General features: G+C 53.4%; 9 protein-coding genes across 9 annotated transcripts; 4 read left to right on the forward strand and 5 right to left on the reverse strand.

The window, feature by feature from the left end:
• Positions 1 to 108: 108 nt before the first annotated feature.
• CLUP02_18129 (uncharacterized protein) lies at positions 109 to 2,092 on the reverse strand (the record flags this gene model as incomplete). The annotated part of the gene is made up of 4 exons (XM_049297033.1): positions 109 to 1,534; positions 1,597 to 1,701; positions 1,766 to 1,864; positions 1,917 to 2,092. The coding sequence occupies 4 exons, from the start codon at positions 2,090 to 2,092 to the stop codon at positions 109 to 111; spliced, it is 1,806 nt and encodes a 601-aa protein (XP_049138257.1).
• Positions 2,093 to 3,286: 1,194 nt separating this feature from the next.
• On the forward strand, positions 3,287 to 4,312 carry CLUP02_18130 (uncharacterized protein; the record flags this gene model as incomplete). Its single annotated transcript, XM_049297034.1, has 4 exons — positions 3,287 to 3,790; positions 3,859 to 3,958; positions 4,025 to 4,196; positions 4,264 to 4,312. The coding sequence occupies 4 exons, from the start codon at positions 3,287 to 3,289 to the stop codon at positions 4,310 to 4,312; spliced, it is 825 nt and encodes a 274-aa protein (XP_049138258.1).
• Positions 4,313 to 4,588: 276 nt separating this feature from the next.
• CLUP02_18131 (uncharacterized protein) lies at positions 4,589 to 5,292 on the forward strand (the record flags this gene model as incomplete). Its single annotated transcript, XM_049297035.1, has 3 exons — positions 4,589 to 4,992; positions 5,038 to 5,192; positions 5,237 to 5,292. 3 exons carry the CDS (start codon positions 4,589 to 4,591, stop codon positions 5,290 to 5,292), a joined length of 615 nt encoding a protein of 204 aa, XP_049138259.1.
• Positions 5,293 to 5,318: 26 nt separating this feature from the next.
• On the reverse strand, positions 5,319 to 8,019 carry CLUP02_18132 (uncharacterized protein; the record flags this gene model as incomplete). The annotated part of the gene is made up of 2 exons (XM_049297036.1): positions 5,319 to 7,860; positions 7,952 to 8,019. 2 exons carry the CDS (start codon positions 8,017 to 8,019, stop codon positions 5,319 to 5,321), a joined length of 2,610 nt encoding a protein of 869 aa, XP_049138260.1.
• Positions 8,020 to 8,902: 883 nt separating this feature from the next.
• CLUP02_18133 (uncharacterized protein) lies at positions 8,903 to 10,401 on the forward strand (the record flags this gene model as incomplete). The annotated part of the gene is made up of 2 exons (XM_049297037.1): positions 8,903 to 9,129; positions 9,198 to 10,401. The coding sequence occupies 2 exons, from the start codon at positions 8,903 to 8,905 to the stop codon at positions 10,399 to 10,401; spliced, it is 1,431 nt and encodes a 476-aa protein (XP_049138261.1).
• Positions 10,402 to 10,941: 540 nt separating this feature from the next.
• Positions 10,942 to 12,117, reverse strand: CLUP02_18134 (uncharacterized protein; the record flags this gene model as incomplete). Its single annotated transcript, XM_049297038.1, has 1 exon — positions 10,942 to 12,117. The coding sequence occupies one exon, from the start codon at positions 12,115 to 12,117 to the stop codon at positions 10,942 to 10,944; it is 1,176 nt and encodes a 391-aa protein (XP_049138262.1).
• Positions 12,118 to 13,275: 1,158 nt separating this feature from the next.
• CLUP02_18135 (prolyl-tRNA synthetase) lies at positions 13,276 to 15,341 on the reverse strand (the record flags this gene model as incomplete). Its single annotated transcript, XM_049297039.1, has 3 exons — positions 13,276 to 14,524; positions 14,583 to 15,168; positions 15,338 to 15,341. 3 exons carry the CDS (start codon positions 15,339 to 15,341, stop codon positions 13,276 to 13,278), a joined length of 1,839 nt encoding a protein of 612 aa, XP_049138263.1.
• Positions 15,342 to 15,756: 415 nt separating this feature from the next.
• CLUP02_18136 (T-complex protein 1) lies at positions 15,757 to 17,579 on the forward strand (the record flags this gene model as incomplete). Its single annotated transcript, XM_049297040.1, has 3 exons — positions 15,757 to 15,844; positions 15,916 to 16,001; positions 16,053 to 17,579. The coding sequence occupies 3 exons, from the start codon at positions 15,757 to 15,759 to the stop codon at positions 17,577 to 17,579; spliced, it is 1,701 nt and encodes a 566-aa protein (XP_049138264.1).
• Positions 17,580 to 17,797: 218 nt separating this feature from the next.
• Positions 17,798 to 18,967, reverse strand: CLUP02_18137 (lysine acetyltransferase; the record flags this gene model as incomplete). The annotated part of the gene is made up of 1 exon (XM_049297041.1): positions 17,798 to 18,967. The coding sequence occupies one exon, from the start codon at positions 18,965 to 18,967 to the stop codon at positions 17,798 to 17,800; it is 1,170 nt and encodes a 389-aa protein (XP_049138265.1).
• Positions 18,968 to 19,238: the final 271 nt, after the last annotated feature.

Below are 19,238 nucleotides of genomic sequence, written 5' to 3' on the forward strand. Positions count from 1 at the left end.
ACTAAGTGATATCTCTGGACCAACGAGAAGAAAGAAAGGCTCAAGTTCGCCGGTCATATCTCCCCCGCAACGACTATCGTTATTATTCACGCAACCTCCGCCACATGTCTAGCATGGGCATCCATCACCGCCGCCACAAGCATTGCAATCAGAGTGGTGCTGGAAGTTGCAAACAAACACACCAAGACCGCTCGCGCCACCCAAGCAGTTCAAGCACTTGAGCGCAGCAGCCTGACAATTCGGCAGCACGCCGGGAATCGTCTCAGGCATAGACGGCGTGCTCGGCACAGGAACAGCGCAACCAGCAGCCTCCGTGGCACCAAACTCCTTGTCGCCGACCGTCGCGGCGTTATCCTCTGCCAGACGCCACATGACGAGGTTCGCAATCACGGCGTGGCCGCCGGGACGCGGGTGAAACACCCTTTTGATCTCGTCGCCGATGAAGTCAGAGACCTCAATGTTGTTGCGGCCCCTGAAGGCTGGGTCCGCGGCGCTGTTGTCAGCGAGAGAGATGACGAGGCTTGAGTTGCGTTTGCGCGCTTCCGTGATTTGGTCGGCAATGTACTGCTCCATTGATGGCGACGCAGCCGTGCCCTGGCGGACTTCCAGGACGGGTGTCTTTGTGTTGGACTTGGTGGTTTGTCTGCGAGGGAAAGAGCTCCAGATTTGTCCGGCGCGCTTGGAGAGGATGGACAAGAGCCCCAGCTTGCTACTGCGCATCTCCAGAGACGAATCAACGTCGCCAATAGTGGGGGTCGCGCGAGGAAGCATCTGGTCGTTGTTGAAAGATGCGACCTCGGGCTCACGTCTCGCGAGGGTGGTATCGTCGTTCTTGCTAGACCACTCGAAGAAGAGAAGACCATCACGGTTTCCGTTGGGCTCCTTGGTGGCACCCTCGCAGAAACGGCCCTGAAGCACGGAGAAGTACTGATTGTAGTCGACAAACTCGAACGAGGCACCGGCTCTCCTGACCGCGGCCTCGATGACGTTGTTGACCGCAGTAGTGAGCTCGTTCATCAGCGTCCTACGCTCAGTGGTGAGCTTCTGCTTGTTGGCGCTGTTGAACCAGAACGACCAGCTGACGTCGTCGCAGGCAGTCGTGGTGTTATCGAAGAAGTTAGCGTAGCCCGTAACGTAAATCTTGCGGCCCGGGTTGATCTTGTTCTTGAGACCAGCGTACAGCTTGTCCAAGTTGCCCGGAAGAGTATCTCGGATGAGGTTCAGCGTGGCCTGCATCTCGTCGGGGCAGTTGGCAAATGGGTTCCACTGGAAGATGCAGGCGTTGAGAATGCTGGTGAGGCCGACGTCGTTGCCACCAGCGCTGACGGTGATGATGTCGTAGCCGGTGCCCAGCGCGGAGACCTGGTTGGCAAGGATCTCGGGGGCGGTGGCGCCGGAGCAGGCAAGAAACTCGAATTGAGCAGACTCGGGCATTAGTTCGTGGGATTGCATGTAGGCTGGGTACGACTGGTCGTAACGGGCGCATGTGGTTGAGCTGTTAGGGTACGGCGAGCCGGAGCCAATGCCAGCGGAGCTATCAAGAACATTGAAGTCAGAATGATGAGTCTCGGTCACACCATTTTGAGGAGAACTCACTAGGAATCGCCAATGGCAGCCCACTTCTTCACCCATGAGAGGTCATAAGGGTCTGCGGGAGCAGGCTGAGCGGTATCCCAGCCCTGATCGCAGAAGCAGGTACCTCTGTTAGATAGGCAGGTTAGTTATCATTGACATTGTTGGATCATATGAAGAGACTTCAACTCACCCTTCACCACACCATGCGCCACCACGGTCGGTGCCACATTTTGTGAGGCAAGGTGACTGATCAGGGCAGCTGAAAACACATGTGTCTTGAACAATCTCCCTGGAACAATGTTAGGACTTGTAGAAGACGTGTTATAATATGATGTACTCACTCAGCAAACTTCTGGACCTTGAGGCAACGATGAGGTGCAGTAGAATCTTTCGGGCACTGGTCAAAGTTGGCCGTGCTGCACTGATCGATAGCTCCAAAGACCTCCTCGGCCGTTGAGTCGCTCTGAGCAAGTGCGAGCCCGGCAAGGAGCCCGAGGCTCAATGTGTAAGCCTTCATGTTTGGCTAAGAACAAAAAAGAGTGACTTTGAAATCAGAAGCACAGGTTGATGCTGAATGAGTGGAATGGTTTGCTCAAAACCCCAAACAAACCCATCAACGACACGGTGGTGGTTGCATGACTATAACTGCTGTTGCGACATGAACCATTCGCAACTTGTCTCCGCGCCAAGCGGGCTGCATTGTATGATGAATCTGGAACATCTCAAAGCGCCTTAGTCTCTATTCCCTTAATTAACTCTAAGCGTCTTGTCGTGGCGGTGCGTACCGGTGCTCGGGCCGAAGAGCGAGTCAGTGTTGTCAGGTATCGTACGGACAGTCGCCGACTACATACGGAATACGGACATCATAAATGAAGCAAAGGCCCTCGGCAGCCCCGGGCGTATCATATTTCTGCTCGTTATTTCCTTTTACTTTGCTGCCCGCAACAGCGCCGCGGTGGTTGAGATTGACTTTGAGTTTTACGGTTTTACCGCCTTGCCGGCAACCGCGCGCGCCAAGACAAAGGCTGTCACAACATGAGACGAAACTCCTCCGCCCCAAGAGCCAAGGCCACCAAGATACCCGGGCATACCGTCGTTATTACCTGCCCACTGATATGTATACTCGTATATCTAATAAGCTATACTCTTCTTGTCAATCGCTCTGCCCACACGTGGGTTTCGCTCCCAGCGTCGCCTACAACCGCCGCGGGCGCCGACTCTAATTAGCCTTACTGTTCCTTAAACTCTATCTCCCTTAACGTACTAGATCGGTTCCGTCGGGCAAGTATTGCCACTCCGACGCCGGTTTTGGGGGCTATTATTGGTATGGGTTTGACTTCGACCTTTAATCAACGTCAGGCGAACTAATGGCCCTGGCCAACTCTTGCTGGGATTTTGAGAAAGCTGTCAAATTACTGCCAAGAGACAGTTTAGTTTACAAGTCAGTCACAGAGTTCGGAGCAGTCGTTCGTAAGTCCATCTGACAAATAACTTAACTATGTCATGGGCAACTCAGCCCGGTTTCTGAAAGTACCGTGTGTCTCTCTCATAATGCTATAACCATCGTCGCATCATATTGTCACTCTCTTGAACTCCCCCGCGGTTTCGCGTCCATTCATTCCTTACTCGGCCCTCCGCCCTCACACTCTTTTGCTAGTCTATCACTTGAAGTCCTGCTCCAGAATCTGAAGTAGTCTCAAAGTAATCCACGATGTGGTTCAACGCCGGTGGTAGCTGGGGAGCCAGCCTCTCATCACTCTTTTTGCTCTTCACCCTCATCCTCAACGTCGCTGCTCAGACGTTTGGAATTACCCTCGACAAGGCCGCGCGCGACGATGCACAACGTTTCGTTTACTCCGCCAAGCTCACCTTTGAGCAAGACACCGGAACGCTCTTCAGCGACGGTCAGCTTTACGGGCTCGCTCGCGCAGCCTTCAACGAAATGCAGACAAAGTTCAATGCGGATAAAGTCCGCTTCAACAGACAACCCGTCATGATGGCCGCCATGGCCCTCGGCAAAGACGTCTATCTGTCTTCCAACCTGAAGGGTGGGCCCTTCTTGTATACCTATGCGGACTCGCGTCTTAAGCCTCAGGTTGTCGTTGCGCTTGAGCGATGCCAGACTAGTTTGCAGGACGCGGCAAGGCGTGGCACCACCGTTGACAAGCAGCACCGAACCCAGGCCAGCTGCGCCGAAGTTGCTGCTGTCCATCAGGTTAGTCCTACTCTGTTTAGACATGATATCCAATCACCCCGATCGATGACATACTGACGCTCTTTTAGTACTACTTGGACGACGCCGTTAGTGAAGCTGCTCGCAACGACCCTCCTCCAACTCGCATTGTCGCCTATGGCAAGGCTGGTCAAGATGGTCCCATTGGACGTAAGTCGACTTGTTAATGGAGCATATGAGAGTGAATATGAATTTGCTGACTTTCTTTTCTTGCAGCTCAAAATGCGTGCGGTGGTGGCGATGTTGTAAAGAACGGCGTCCTCACTTGGGGATGCAAGCAATTCATGGCCGATGAACAAATCACTGTGCCGCGGAAACCGACCAACAACCTCAACTTGAACCTGCCCAATCCCTTCCCCAAGTTTACTACAACACAAGTCAGCGTCATGTGCCCTGGGCATAAGAAGCCTTGAGAATCATACAGACCAATCATGGGAGGGAATGGAAGAGATTAGTGTGGTCGCAGCCATTCTGATTGGCTCTGCCATATACAATAGGCATTAAAGACTTTTCATACTATCAAGATGTCAGCATAATGTTATTGCAAACATTAATTAGTCTCTGTATAATGTGATTGACCTGAGTTGCATACGAGAGAAGGGCAATGCCTACAATGCATCAATCGCACTCAACCAAACTAAGTCATGTTGCTTTCAGTGACATCACCTGGTATCACTCAATTTAGAACGCTGTGCTTGTAAAAGCTTGGCTTGGAACGGTCTCCTGCTTGATGTAACCCCCCCCCCCCCCGGCCCGATAGACCTGCCCACGTGCCGCCCCATGTGCCTATGCATCTTCTCGCCTCCGCCCTACAGTGAACTATCTCGCAGCCACTCTGATTTCTTTGGCTTACATTTGGCTGCGCTGCATTCCCGCAGATGCATTCATTCGCATGACCGAGCCCTCTTCTCCTCCGATCGGGCATACCTCAACGAGGCCAGCATTCACAGCCGTTCCATGCTTCTCCTTTTGCCGTACGTTGAATCACAACAACCCAGAAAAGAGTCTAACATATGTCTAAAAAACGGATTGATCATTTGTATCGCCATTGCAAAACATCGTGGAGTCCAGTACAAGAATGTGATAGCAGCTGACGAAGAGACAAGGTTTGGCGCCCGACTCTTGGAGGGGCAAACCTTTTGGGCATCCTCACTGGCATCTTGGGCAGATTCGCATGCTGCAATGTGATAAGTAAGCAGTCGTGGCAACTTCGAGTGCTGTTGTTGAAGCGTCGTACGCATTGCTGGCTATGCTGTCTCGCACGTCATACATCACCTGGGCCCTTCCATGAGTGCACTAGTCAACACCCTCAGCGCCACTCAAGGAGCCGAATCCGTTTCCTTGGAGGCTTCAGCTGTCCTCTCAATCTCTATTTGCACATATGGTCCTCCGTCAACTTGTTACATGTCGATTTCTGCTCTTTTTCAGGCGTTCTTCTTGTTATCTTTGATCTGTGTCGCAAAGCCTTCGATCAAAGTTGTTAATTTCCTGACCCGGCCGCATCTTTCTTTTAGAAGTGGGTTTGACGCGCTTCGTCCAGAGAACGAATACAGAGCTTCACCCAGCTCGTAGGTCTTGCGTCAGCCAAGACACTCGAAGGCATTCTGACGACGGCTTCCTTGTAGAGGCAATCGTTCCGGAAGCTCCAGCTACACAGGACAGCTCTAAGCATCCCCCCCTCTCTGCCAGTAAGAAGGGCTACCGAAGGGGGTCTCTCGGCCGCGAAGACGATGACTGAAAGAGTCCCTAAGTCGACAAGCGTAAACACCCGCTGCCCTTTCTTGAGAAGTTTGACGATCTCTTCAGAGTCACCCTTGCCCTCGATCCAAGAGGGTTTACCTTCCTGATACCATCTCTTCTCAGGGTCCAAATCTCGTTCATCCGTGAAGAGATGCGAGGCGGATGAGGCGTATCTCAGTCTCCCAATGTGAATGCCAAAAATACGCTCTTCGACCTCCCTGATTGGCATGACGCCTTCGAACCCAACGAGACAGGGGCTGCAACCCAGGAAGGTCCCTGATAGGAAGCGATGGACGATGAAAGGTATCCCGACAGCGATGAGGTAGGCAGAAACCGAGCAAATGATAGCCAAAGCTAGCATTGCGGTTGAGATGTTGTTGCTGTCCCCGAGGTCCCGGCGTCCAAATCTGTCGATGGCTTGCCCAAGCCCCATCCAAGGTCTAAAGGAAGATTCATTTCCGGAGTCTGGTACTCGTCTAAACCATCTGGAGTAGGAGTTGAGATTCTCTGAAGCAGCATGGCCTGCTCCCGCAAATACAGCGAAAGGAATCATCAGACCCATGAGTGCGGCACTGCCGAGAACCATGACGCGTATAACAATTTTCTTGGCTCCGCCTTGACCGCCATGTACCTTGATACGCGGGAAGTCTTTCCACCGGATGTTGATTGCATGGCAGCCATCAAGAAAGACAGTTTGATCCTCTTCAGCTACACCCACGACCTCGCATAGGGGTGTGATGTGGTGAACAAGGGTACCGAAGCTATCCTTTTCGCAAAGGCTTGTCCAGATCATGTCGTCCGATGAGTGTCTTGGGATATCACTGGAGAGTCTTTGACGAGGAAGAAGGCTGATGATGCGGTCGATAATCTTGTCGCTGTCATTTTTGAGTGACAGATGGGCCAGCGTTTGGAAGAGGGTGGGCTCGAAGCTCGCATCGCGGTCTCGCTCGATTCGGTAGCGGAGAAGTCCCATTGCAGCGTAGGCCATGTCGGATAGGGAATTTTGGTTCCCGGCGTTCCGCGAACTGAGAGCATGCATTGACAACGGGAGAAGCTCAAGGGGTGTCAGAGTGAGCAGCCCAGCAAAGTGCTCAGCCAGGATTCTGGTGGAATTACCGCCCTCCTTGTCCGTCTGACCTTGGGCTATTCCCCAGCATCTTGATGCCAGTTCAACTTTCCGAAAAGTCTGACGTGAATGTTCTGATGAAGGACTAGTGTTCTCATAGTCCCAGGGGCAAAATAAGATTGAGTTTCCAGGGGCGAGAAGGCCTTCAAGAAAAGTCCACATGCGTTTGCCCCATTCTTCCCGGAAATCCATCGGAGTAGGAGGGTTCGGATAGATGAAAGCTACTTTGCTCGAGCCTCGCACAACGTCACAAAGAGTGTAGATATCGTAGTCGGTGATTCTTTGTCCTTCTATCTCTGATATTTGCCCTGCTTGGACGCGACGTCTGATTCCTCGAATGAAGCATGACTCGTCAAGAAAGATTGCGTCGAAGCCTTCAGTCTCTGCAAGCGCTTGAGCAGCTTTGCGATAGTGTGGTTCTTCTCCCTTGTCCCGCGAACCAATGTGGCTGATGAAGAGATACTTAGGACGCTCAAGTAGGTGATTAGTCTCTGTCACTTTCCACACACCATCTGGACTTCTAATGAGGAGCTTTTTGGGGTACTCGAGTCGATTTCGAACATCCAACTCCCGCCGTCTCTCTTGTCGCGAGCACACGCCTGGAGGACCAGGCTTCATGTCGAGTTCGTTGATAGTGAATTTGGGCCAGTTCCAGTGGTGGCCAACAAATCCCTCATAGCCATCCAGAGGGTTTGAGGTGTGCCAGATCATATTACCTGGCCAGAGCATCAGGATCAAGATGGGCAGTGCGACGAGGAGAGCTCGAAGCAAGGCCACAACATGTCGCCCCTGTGACGTCGACATCAAAGGCTTGACTGCCCACCGAGACAGCTGTACAACCAGCGGCGCATGTCCCCTAAGGGGCTGAGAGAGCCAGTCCCTAGGTGCCGCGTCATTGTCTAGTCGATGGCTGGATGTTTGAACCTCCATCTTCCGTGGGCTGAAGCGTGCAGCGCTGAGGTAATTCACCCATTCTTCTTCTCGGACAGTGGATTGCCGGAGAAAGTTTATGTACTCGTACAAAGGAATCTCAACGGATCCACCACCGTTGGTATCCGCATCATCTTTTGGATTTCCTGGGTCGATTCGCGTCTCCTTGAGGTACGGGTAACGGCAAGCAGGCCGGCGCCCATGAGGGCCCCGAATTCCCAATCGAGTATACCATTTCATCTTCACGCTTGCCAATCTGAGAGGATTACTCTGTCAGCGCCAACGTCACAGAACTTTTTCTCATGAACACTATCAGAACATATGATACGGGATCAGCATCAACTCACGAGTGGGTATCTCCTTCACCCTCCTGCTGCTTAATCGCAGAAGCCAAAGCTGTGCCGTTGCTCTCCATATTTGTTGATGTGGCAGTCGACCGTAGTTTTTCGCGTCGAGAGTAAGGAGTTGAGAGCTGAGCCAAACTCCGCCGAGTGAGATTGTCAAGGCCAAATGAGTTTAGACAATGTATACCGCGGAGAAGTTGGTATAGTGATCGAATCTTTCGGGGTAATAGCAGATTCAGAATTCTCTTCGGATGGTCTCGAGCGCCAACCTTTAAATTGTTAGGGATGTGACTGGTAGCGCGTTGCTAATTTTGCCTCGTAGCCTGATCTGAGCCTCAAGGTCTCACCTGCAAGCCGCCTCTGTAGGTACTTAATTAGCATTGCCTCCTTAACCAATTAGTATCTCGATTCCTTGACTCATTCGAATCATTGTATCACTAAAGCGCCATCGAAAAGCGGCAAGCTGAATTTTTGATCGGACACGCCGACCCTAAGCCCAGACATTTTCATCATGGTCTGACAAGCCGCAGGCGGCGGCACAAGGCGGACGAATCGCTTCGTCGTCTTTGGACAGGTCGCACAGACTGTTGACCTCCCATGTCCGTTCTATTGGGCAGGAGTTCTGGTTATTGGAATGTTTGGCTGATATATCATGCAGGGAGCCTTTCTCGGTCTGCCTTATCTCTTGGCTGGGTGACGGGAGGAGGCACACCGGCCAGACTTCTGACAGATTGAGGGCAGACAGAAGCCGGAAGGAATATTGGACTTGCTGGAGGCAGGAATCACTGACCGGCTTTGAAGCAAATCATGCTGTGCGTTTCTGTGAAATTCACCGACGGTCTTAAATGATCCGCCATTGCCCCAGTCCTGTCACTAAATCCTGCTTCAGTGTTCTCTTCTAGATGATTCCATTTACACATATCCAGTGTCATACCTCCATCACTTTTGCCCCTGATGTCCATACACGACAAACAAGCGGGGAACTTCCTGAACTTGGTTCCCACCCACCAAGAACCTACTCCAGCCCCAACAAGCGATGCCGAGGCAAGGCAAACATTATCAGCTGGGCCATCTGAGGCCCAGTGGTTATTCCATAAGGATATCATCATAGGTCTCTATAGGCACACAAACATGAAACAGTTGCAAAAGGAGATGGAGAGCCAGTACATGTTTAAGGCAACGTTAGTCTGCCCGCAGATCCCAGCCGCCCGCTCCTTGGTGCTCAGCTAATTCCACTCTTGGTCTACAGCAAGCGGATGTACGACCGTAGGTTCCGCAAGTGGAATGTCGCCAAGAACCTCAAGCGGCCCGAAAAAGTCAAGATGCTTCGAAATCTGGAAGACAACCCATCGGCCGGGTCTGCGGCATCTCTACTTAGTCAACATGATTGGAACAAGATTGCGAGATTTCAGAGATTGGAGGTACAGAAGATCCAAAGGATGAAAGAAGTACTGGCAGCAAGTATTGATGCACGCCGTTCTTCAATTACTTCCCCGACACCAGTGCTCATGAAGAGTCCGAGGGATGGTATCCAGCCGAGAACGACGTATCGAATACTCAGAAACGTCGAGATCTGCTGCCAGATTCAACTAGAAGACACAGCCAAACTTGGCTCGTATGGTAACCTCGGTTCCGAAAGCCTTTCGGGGAGAACGCCGAGACTATTCTGGGACAAAGTCAAGCACTCAATCTATTCGAGCAAGAAGGGCACATCTCAACCCTCAACCGACGTAGTCGAGAGTCAAGTTCCAATGACGAATACTTCATACGAGTCGTTTGACTTTGTTTGGGAACTCCTCGCCACACTCTCACCGGTCAACACGGCGTGCTGCATCGAACTTCGACAAACTCTGCTTTCCCAGCTATGGATCACTATTGCCAGCACATTGCACGTCTCTCACCCAGTAGCTGAGCTATGCGGCCTCCTCTATCAATGCACAGAAGCCATCGAGGTAACAGACTCGGCTCTTCTCAAGGCTTGGAACCATTTCGGTCGGAAACTGGGTTATCTTCACCCAACTACCTGCCGGCTCCGCCGATCCATAATCGATATAGCTCGGCGCGGAAGGAGACTCGACGCCGCTGAGAGCATGGCGCAAGACCTATTTGACAAGACATGTTCGAACGGCCTGAATTCATACCTTGCCCGTTCATGCGCTCGCAGCCTGTCCCATGTCCTGATGGCCTTGGGAAGATTCGACGACGCTAGGAATGTCTGCCAGGCCATTGTCCACTCTACAACCCCAGTCATGGATCCATGTATGTATGATGAGCGTGCGACTCAGGCTATGGAGGACTTGGCCGAGATCGAACTACTGTCTGGTAATGTGCTAGCGAGTCTCTGGAGCCTTCAGTTAGCCAGGACTGCTGCTGAGAGACTTTGGCCGGGAAGTGTGGCATTACAGACAATGGACGAGAAGCTGTCTTTGGGGTGTTACGCTCTCCTTTTGTAGATAAGCTTATTTTACTGGTACCTTGATGGATTCGGCATGGGCCGACCCGCAATTCAATTTCCTCAAACACTTAAAAATGTCCCAACTTGCGACTTAATGATTCATGTTCCTAGTCATGTTATTGTTGACTATTCTCTTTTCCCAGAACATCACTCTAAGTTCGTTTTCCCGCGTAATTCTTGACCTTGAAACTATTACCTCTATCACTACTTTAACCTTTTCTTATCTAGTTCTTGAAATGAGTAATATCTCTAAGGGATGTAGAAATATAGTGATAGAGACATATAGAGGTGGGTACTTTGTAGAGAAGAGAACTACAAATGATAAATAGATTCTCGACTAAAATTCTAGTTGAGATCTAGGCTAGGCTTCCCTTGTCAAAACGAGGCGCAAGTGAGTCACTGGTTGAACATTTGCAACGAAAACCGATAACAAGTAATATTGAGTGACGTATCCTTTATAGGAGTGGTCCAGCTCGCGGTCTCAAGAAAGAATAGCCATATACAAGACCTGATGTAAAGCTGTGTCCTGCTATATCGATCAACCATTCTTCCGTCCAGGAACATCATTCACAAAGTTCCCCTGCCCAGTCTTGTTCGCCTTCATCTCCAACCTAGTCTGAAGCCTCCTAGCAGCCTTCTCCGCCTTGTCCAACTGCTTCTGCTTCGTCAATAAGACACTTCGCTGCTCAGCCGACGACAGATGCGCAAGCGCAGAGCGATCGTTGATGCTCAACCGGGAAAGCTGCGTTTCAAAGATAACGTCGCGTTTCTCGGCGCGCGTCAGAGCTTTCGTATCAAACTGTTTGCCGGGCCCGGATGGTGCTGTCAGCTGGAAGCTTGCTTTCGACTCGTCGATACCCGAGGAGCCTTCAGTGACGAGGTTCTCCGAGCTAATAGTGTGGGCTTTGGCGCCGACCCTGTTGCGAGGTCTCGATGACCCCGGGGCAGAACGGTGGGAGAGCTGTTTGCCAGACGGTAGATGGATCGATCCGCGTTCTTCCAGTGCATCTGTAATGGCCCTCTGGGTGTCCTTCCGTCCTTCTGAGGTCTCCTTATCGTTGTCTGAAAATTGCTCGTAAAAATCCCTAAACTCTGAATCCTCCGCCGTGACGTCGAAGCGGCAGTGGCCTTTTCCTAGCATATGCTGCTGTACCGCAGTAGCCGTCCGTCGCTGTGTACCGCACTGCAGACACTCGCGATATCCGAAAACGACGAGGTGGAGATACTTCACCAACGCCTCAACGTCGACGATGAGCTTCTCCCTATCTGGGATGAACATTCCATGCGCTTTATGCATGTGCGTAACGTTATCGTCAAGCGACTTCGATGTGGTGTTGCAGAAAATGCATTCCTCCGGGATGAACTCATCATCATCATCGTCATCGACATCGCTCATATCGCCATCAGATGCAGACGAAGACGATGAATCAGATTCCGCTGTGGGGCCGACCTTGTCCGGAGCGGCGGCCGATTGTGTGGAGACGACGACGGCGTGCTGCTCCGCGGTGAGGGGCTCGAGGTCAGCCATGCGCCGTTTGAGATTCGTGACGTGCCATTGGCTTTTTGAGTGGGCGCGACGGGTATCGGGGTTGTCAAAGTGGACGGCGCAGGTGCCGCACGAAGTTGCTGAGAGCTTGAAGTGGGAGGAAGCGTTTGAGTGCTCCATGATGGCGGCTGTGCTGTTGGTGGTTGAGGTTGTGGTTGTGCTCTGCATGAGATTCAGATGAGGGCGACGAACAGAGATTTCGTGTTCGTCAAGTAGGTACCTCAGGTCGTGGGGAATGCTTGGTTAAGTAGCTTGATGAGAGACGTTTACTAGAAGTGCTTCGGTAGTGCGACTCTTATGTACCAAAGATGGACCCTCACTTCATAGTTGTCAAAGTAAGGGTATGAACCATTAGGCAAATGGAGCTCAGTGTGGCAACGGCCGAGGCTTCTCAATCCATAGCGATATCTCAAACACAATTGGCGAATCAGTGACAGATTACAAAACGGCAGCGCTCACAATGTAATTCATCAGCCGATGCCGTGTAGCCGCGACAATTTTTGAGTCAAATTGTGGAGTCCATTAGCTAGCACGTCTCAACCGCAACATCGAAACAACCTGGCATTGTCTTAAAACTGGACGCAGGATTTGCAAGTAACCGAAGACTGCTGGAGATCTCGGAGGCGGCGTGACTCCCCAACGCTGCAAGAGGAAAGCGATTGGAGGAAGGGGACGAAGATGAGTCATACCCCGGGGCCGAGACCTTCCCTATCGGGATGCGTCGTCGCTGGCAATTGAATGAGCCATCATGAATCGACTCCACTGCGGTCCGAGTTACAGGGGTGAGCTGCTGCCGTGACCGTGCCGAAGTCAATTCCGTGACATGGCGGACTTGACCTCCGACAATGAGAACATAGCCTTTCGAGGAGCAAATACGTAATTCAGATCGACTTTGTGTTTGCTCACATCTTTGGAGCTACTGACGCACTCAAAGTGAAAATCGTGGTGAAATGCCAACGAACTGCTCACCACCTAGACTAGACTCCTATTCCTCGCCAAGTTGAAAGCACGGCAAACCTCGTCGCTCTTCAGAGGAGCCTTGTATCGGACGTGATTGCCCGTCTAGAGGCAGGTCGATAGAACGCGGACAACAAGGCTTGAGTACGTGGATTTGTTTCATAAGTTGGTATCGAATCACTTTTCAGCCGTAGCTATCTAACCCCCCTCACGCCCTTTGCTCAGAGAAATCGTCAAATGATCTCTTGCTCTACCCCATCTCTCTAGCAACACATGACATGAATCGAACCTGCCGTATAGGTCTCGTTATTCCGGCCCAAAAATGCTCAATCTCCCACAACTCCTCTTGATATCATCGCCGCTATTTCTCTAGTAGCTGCGGCCGAACATGGTCCACTTCTGGGCCTTGGCCTCGCACTCGGGGTTGAGGCACTTGGTCTCGCCGGGGACGAGACCGCTCTCGGGCTGCTCAAAGGGAATGCAGAGGGACTTCATGCCCATGCTGGGCTGCTTCTTGCCCTCGGGGAGGGTGGCGTTCTCGGGGGGCTCGCTGGTGGTGAGCTCCTTGATGCGGTCCTCGCACTTCATGCCGAGGCAGAAGGGGATGACGACGACGTTCTTGGTGTCGAGGGCGGGGATGACCTTGTCCCACTCAGTCAGGACGAGGCGGTGCTCGCGGAATGACTTCTCGGCCTTGTTGTACATGTCGGACTGGATGGTCTCGAGAAGCTCGGGGACCTTGGTGGAGATCTCGGCAAGGGGGAGGGAGCCCTTCTCGCCAGTGTCACGGCGGGCAGTGGCGACAACCTCGTTAGCGGCATCCTTGGGGCCGAACTCGAGTCTCAGGGGAACACCGCGGAGCTCCCACTCGTTGAACTTCCAGGCGGGAGTGTAACCGTCTCTCAAATCGGACTCGGCGCGAACACCGGCCTTGCGCAGCTGGTTGCGGAGGTCGTCGACCTTGTCCTCCAGCTTCTTTCTGTCCTCGGGGCTGGTCTTGGCAGTGATGCCGACAGCGATGAGAACAACCTGGGTCTTGGCGATACGAGGGGGAAGGACGAGACCCTTGTCGTCACCGTGGATCATGACCATGACACCGATAACGCGGGTGGACAGACCCCAAGAGTTTTGCCAGACGTGGATCTTCTCACCCTTCTTGTCGGGGTTCTCGACGGTAATGTCGAACATCTTGGAGAAGTTCTGACCCAAGCAGTGGGAGGTGGCACCCTGGATACCACGGCCGTTGGAGGGGATGTAGCCTTCGACAGTGGTGGTGTAGTAACCACCGGCGAACTTCTCATTCTCGGTCTTGGTGCCGCGAACGACGGGGACAGCGAGAAGCTGCTCATAGACGCCAGCGTAGAGCTCGAGAATCTCGAGAACCTCCTTGCCGGCAAGCTCCTCGGTAAGATGGGCGGTGTGACCCTCCTGCCACAAGAACTCTCTTGTGCGGAGGAAAGGGGTGGTCTGCTTGGCCTCCCAACGGACGACGGAGTTCCACTGGTTCAGGCGGAAGGGGAGATCGCGATGGCTGCGAATCCACTTGGAGTAGTAAGGGTACATGACGGCCTCGGAAGTAGGACGAACTGCGACAGGGACCTCGAGGTCCTTGTCACCACTGTATATGGGATATCAGTATTGGCCTTGGCGCAATTATCAAGGGAGGGACGACTTACGCCTTGGTGACCCAGGCCAATTCAGGGGCGAAACCCTCGACGTGGTCCTTCTCCTTCTCGAGAGACTTGGAGGAAAGGAACATGGGGAAGCTGGTCTCATCGACACCCATTTCTTCGATTCTCTCGGAGAACCACTTGCGAATAACGGTCCAGATGTACATGGACGCAGGGCGCAGGATGAAGAAACCGGAGATCTCGTTGTAGTACTCAACCATCTCAGCCTTGAGAACAATCTCTTGGTACCAGGCAGAGAAATCCTCGTGCTTCTTGACGGTAATACCCGTGATGTCCTCCTTCTTCTTGCCTCCGACAACGGGGAGAGCAGCCTGCTTGGCGGCCTTTGCAGCCTTTTCAGCAGCCATCTTTGCCTGCTTCTCGGCCTTCTTCAAGGCGCTCTTGGACGGCTCAGCGGGGGCGGTAGCGTCGGCCATGTTTGCGATATTGACTGCAGGTCGCAGAGTCGTCTCGTAAAGCCAGGTAGGGTCTCGTCTTATGGAATTGGCGACGCGTTGACCAGATCGGCCTGAGTCACTGGGAGATTTTGGGCAGAGAAGGCGGTGCGATGCAGCGGAAAAAGTGCCCCGCACTAAAAGTGCGTCGTGTGTCGAGCTGTTGGGTGGGAGCACAGTGAGGGGTCAATTGGGCTCCAGCCACGGGGTCGGAAGGTGGCCCGGGCTTCTAATCAATTGTGGAGTATCCCCGGTCTTGTATCCTGAGTCAAGCCACACTGGATGTCACTGCACGGATTTAGAGACGCATGGTGTTATAGATAGATAACTGATGTTGTAGTAAGAGGAAAATGAAGAATGCTGGGAATTATTCCAAAAGCTTTAGTTTCGTTGAATATTCATGAAGCATCAATACTCCACGGATGGGCATGGGCTACCGACTGTACAGATCGTGAGGTAAGGAAGGTATCTTCAAGACCTGAGATGAGTTGGGGTGGCAGGGGCCCTGCAGAGGCGATAAGATAACGAGCACCAGCCACATCCCCGGTTCCTGGAACAACCCCGGCTCCGATAAAAAAGTTGCGTCGAGGGGAGACAAGGCAGGCACAGCACAGAAGCTTCTATTGCTGTCCAGGCACACACCGACCGAAGCTCCTTAAACCACCCCCATCCACCACCTCCAAAACCCGCGATCCAACCACAACCGCTGGCAGTGAGGCGCAAAAATGGCTTCCATGTTCGAGCAGTCAGGGAGCGGCACGCTTTTCCTCGGTGGCCAGAAGATTTCCGGCGCCGACATCAGAGACCAGAACGGTATGTCAATATCCCACTTCCCCCCACCGGCCAAATCATGACGAAGCTTCATCTTGCTGACAAACTTGCAGTTCTCGCCACCCAAGCTATCGCAAATGTCGTCAAGAGCTCTTTCGGCCCCAGTGGTCTCGACAAGATGATGGTGGATGATATTGGTGTATGTTAGGTGGCCCCCCTCCCCCTGGACCCCGCTCACCCCCCGGCGCAGGATGTCACGGTCACGAACGACGGCGCTACCATTCTCAGCTTGTTGGATGTCGAGCACCCGGCGGGCAAGATCTTGGTCGATCTGGCACAACAACAAGACAAAGAGGTCGGTGATGGCACAACCTCTGTTGTCCTCATCGCGGCCGAGTTGCTTCGCCGAGGAAACGAGCTCATGAAGAACCGCATACACCCCACTACTATCATCACCGGTTACCGACTTGCCCTGCGCGAGGCCGTCAAGTACATGAACGAGAACATCAGCATCAAGGTCGAGAACCTCGGACGCGAATCCCTCGTCAACATTGGCAAGACGTCCATGTCCAGCAAGATCATTGGAGCCGACTCTGATTTCTTCGCCAACATGGTCGTCGATGCCATGCTGGCAGTCAAGTCGACAAACGGTCGCAACGAGACAAAATACCCCGTCAAGGCCGTCAACATTCTCAAGGCACACGGCAAGGGCTCCCTCGAGTCCCAGCTGATCAAGGGTTACGCTCTGAACTGCACAGTCGCCTCGCAGGCCATGCCGACAAGAATACAAGATGCCAAGATTGCGGTGTTGGATATGAACCTGCAAAAGGAGCGCATGAAGTTGGGTGTCCAGATCACGGTGGATGACCCTCAACAGTTGGAGCAGATTCGCCAGAGAGAGTCGGGCATGATTCTGGAGAGAGTAGAGATGATCCTCAAGGCGGGTGCCAATGTCATCCTTACCACCAAGGGTATCGATGACATGGTTCTCAAGACCTTTGTCGAGAAGGGTGCCATGGGTGTGCGCAGGTGCAAGAAGGAGGACCTCCGCAGAATCGCCAAGGCGACGGGCGCTACCATGCTCAGCACACTGTCGGACCTCAACGGTGACGAGAAGTTCGAACCCTCATACCTCGGACACGCCGAGGAGGTTGTTCAGGAGCGCATTTCCGACGACGAGTGCATCCTCGTCAAGGGCACCAAGAGCCACTCCTCAGCATCCATCATTCTTCGTGGACCCAATGACTTCACCCTGGACGAGATGGAGCGCTCCATCCACGACTCCCTCAACGCCGTCAAGAGAACGCTCGAGAGCGGCAGCATCGTTCCCGGCGGTGGTTCCGTCGAAACCGCCCTGCACATTTACCTCGAGGAATTCGCTGGCACCGTCGGTTCCCGTGAGCAGCTGGCCATTGGCGAGTTTGCGCAGTCGCTGCTCGTCATCCCCAAGACGCTTGCCGTCAACGCCGCCAAGGACGCATCAGAGCTTGTCGCCCAGCTGCGTTCCCGGCACGCGCTGTCTCAGCGCATCCAGGAGGGCGAGGCCAACGATGACGAGAAGACGGTCGCGCGCAAAAAGGCCTACAAGAACTACGGTCTCGACCTGGTGCGCGGCAAGGTGATTGACGAGATCAAGGCCGGTGTCCTGGAGCCCACTATCAGCAAGATCAGGCAGCTGAAGAGTGCCGTGGAGGCCTGCATCAGCATCATGCGTATTGATACCCTGATCAAGTTGGACCCCGAGCAGCAGGCCGAGGACGACGGACACGGTCACTGAGGAACGTGAGTGATGTTTGGAAAAAAGAATTAAAAGCAAAAATGGGCTGATTGCGGGAGTGTTCAAGGTTAGACAGTTCATAGATCACTTTGCTAATGATACCTCGTCATGCCGGCCTGGATGTCCAGACCTGTGAAAATTTTTGAAGTTCCTATTGAATCAACGTGTTGCCACTTGTATGAGCCTGCTAATGATATGCAAAATATGTGACCAATCGGTCAGCACCAGCCAAACTTCTCATTGAGCACCCACTCAACCTCTCCTTGGCCATACCACATGAGGCTGGCGATGCTATCATTCTCCCTCTCAATAAACTCATGCGGAATGCCCGCCTTCTCGATCAGCCCCCTCACCCGGGGCTCAGGATTCCACATCTCGACACCGTTCACCTTCCACTCCGACGCCTGCGCCCTCGCCAATCTAAGGAGTGCCTCAATAGCCCCCTGCACATACTCATCTCCGCTCCCTTCCTCGTCCTCAATCGCCAGCCGCAGGATATGCATCGTGTTCCCCTCGGGCTTCTTTAATCCGCCGTAGTAACCCCTTGTCCAGACGGCCCATACCCGCGACCCGTGCTCGCCTACGACCCCGCCACGGACCGTGGGCGTCTGGCCAAAGATGTGCTTGGTCATGTAGTCCTCGCGCATGAGATGCCAGAGCATGGCGTCCAGGTCAGGGATGAGCGAGACGCGGGTCTTGGTGCTCTTCTTCGCGAGCTTCGCGCGAATGAGGCCCTCGTCAACGGAGCACAGCTCTGCTAGTTCGTGATACCCCAACGGCGAGGCCTCAACTTGCACCGCTCCCACCGCTCCCTCTCCCGCTTCCGAGAGTGGCGGCGATGCCTGCGGCGGGAACTCGAGGTGCGTGCTCTCGTACGGATGCCACCCATGCTTGGCATAAAACTTCTTCCCGATATCAGAATACAGCACCGAGCACGCGACCTCCCCGTCCCGGATATCCCCCCACCGCTCCCCGCTCTTCATCTCGGCGCCCTGCCAGCGCGCGAGCTGCGCGCCCACGAGGTTCATCATGACGGAGGCGTACCCGTTGCCGCGGTACGCCGGGTCCGTGAAGACGGAGCCGACGGCGTGGGTGATTGCGTCGACGACGGTGCCGTCTGGCTTCGCGACGAGGACGGTCTTGCGGATGCTCTCGCAGGACGAGAGGATGGGGCGGGCGTCGGGGGGCAGGGTCGGGTCGGTGAGGATCCATTGGGTGATGCCGCCGTTGCGGGAGACGGGGACGGTGGTCATGTAGGATTCGCGGCGGATGTACTCTTGGAGCTCGAGGGCGGCGCCCCAGTTTGCGTAGGTTGAGGTGTAGGTCTTTAGGCGCTCTGCTGGGGTTGGTTGGGTGAGGACCAGGTCTGTTTCGTGGGTTGAGCCCATGATGCCTGTTGTCTCTCTTCTTGATTTTTGGGATTGCCTCGGTGTGGTTTTGCGTGGATTTGTCTTTGTTCTTCTTGTCTACGGTGTCGAGGTAGGCAAGACAGCTTCTGGGCGTATTATGGTGGGTGGTGTCTTGTTTGTTTCTGGTCAATCACGTCACACCACTCATGAACAAACATGAGAGAGGCAGAAGCAAGCAAGGTAGTTGGAGAATGTGAAAATGGGAGGAAGAGTGTCAGATTCAGCTTCCAGAAGCTGGGGTCGGGAATGG

The sequence above is a fragment of the Colletotrichum lupini genome, chromosome 10 (assembly GCF_023278565.1).
Source record: "Colletotrichum lupini chromosome 10, complete sequence".
Classification (NCBI taxonomy): Eukaryota; Fungi; Ascomycota; class Sordariomycetes; order Glomerellales; family Glomerellaceae; genus Colletotrichum; species Colletotrichum lupini.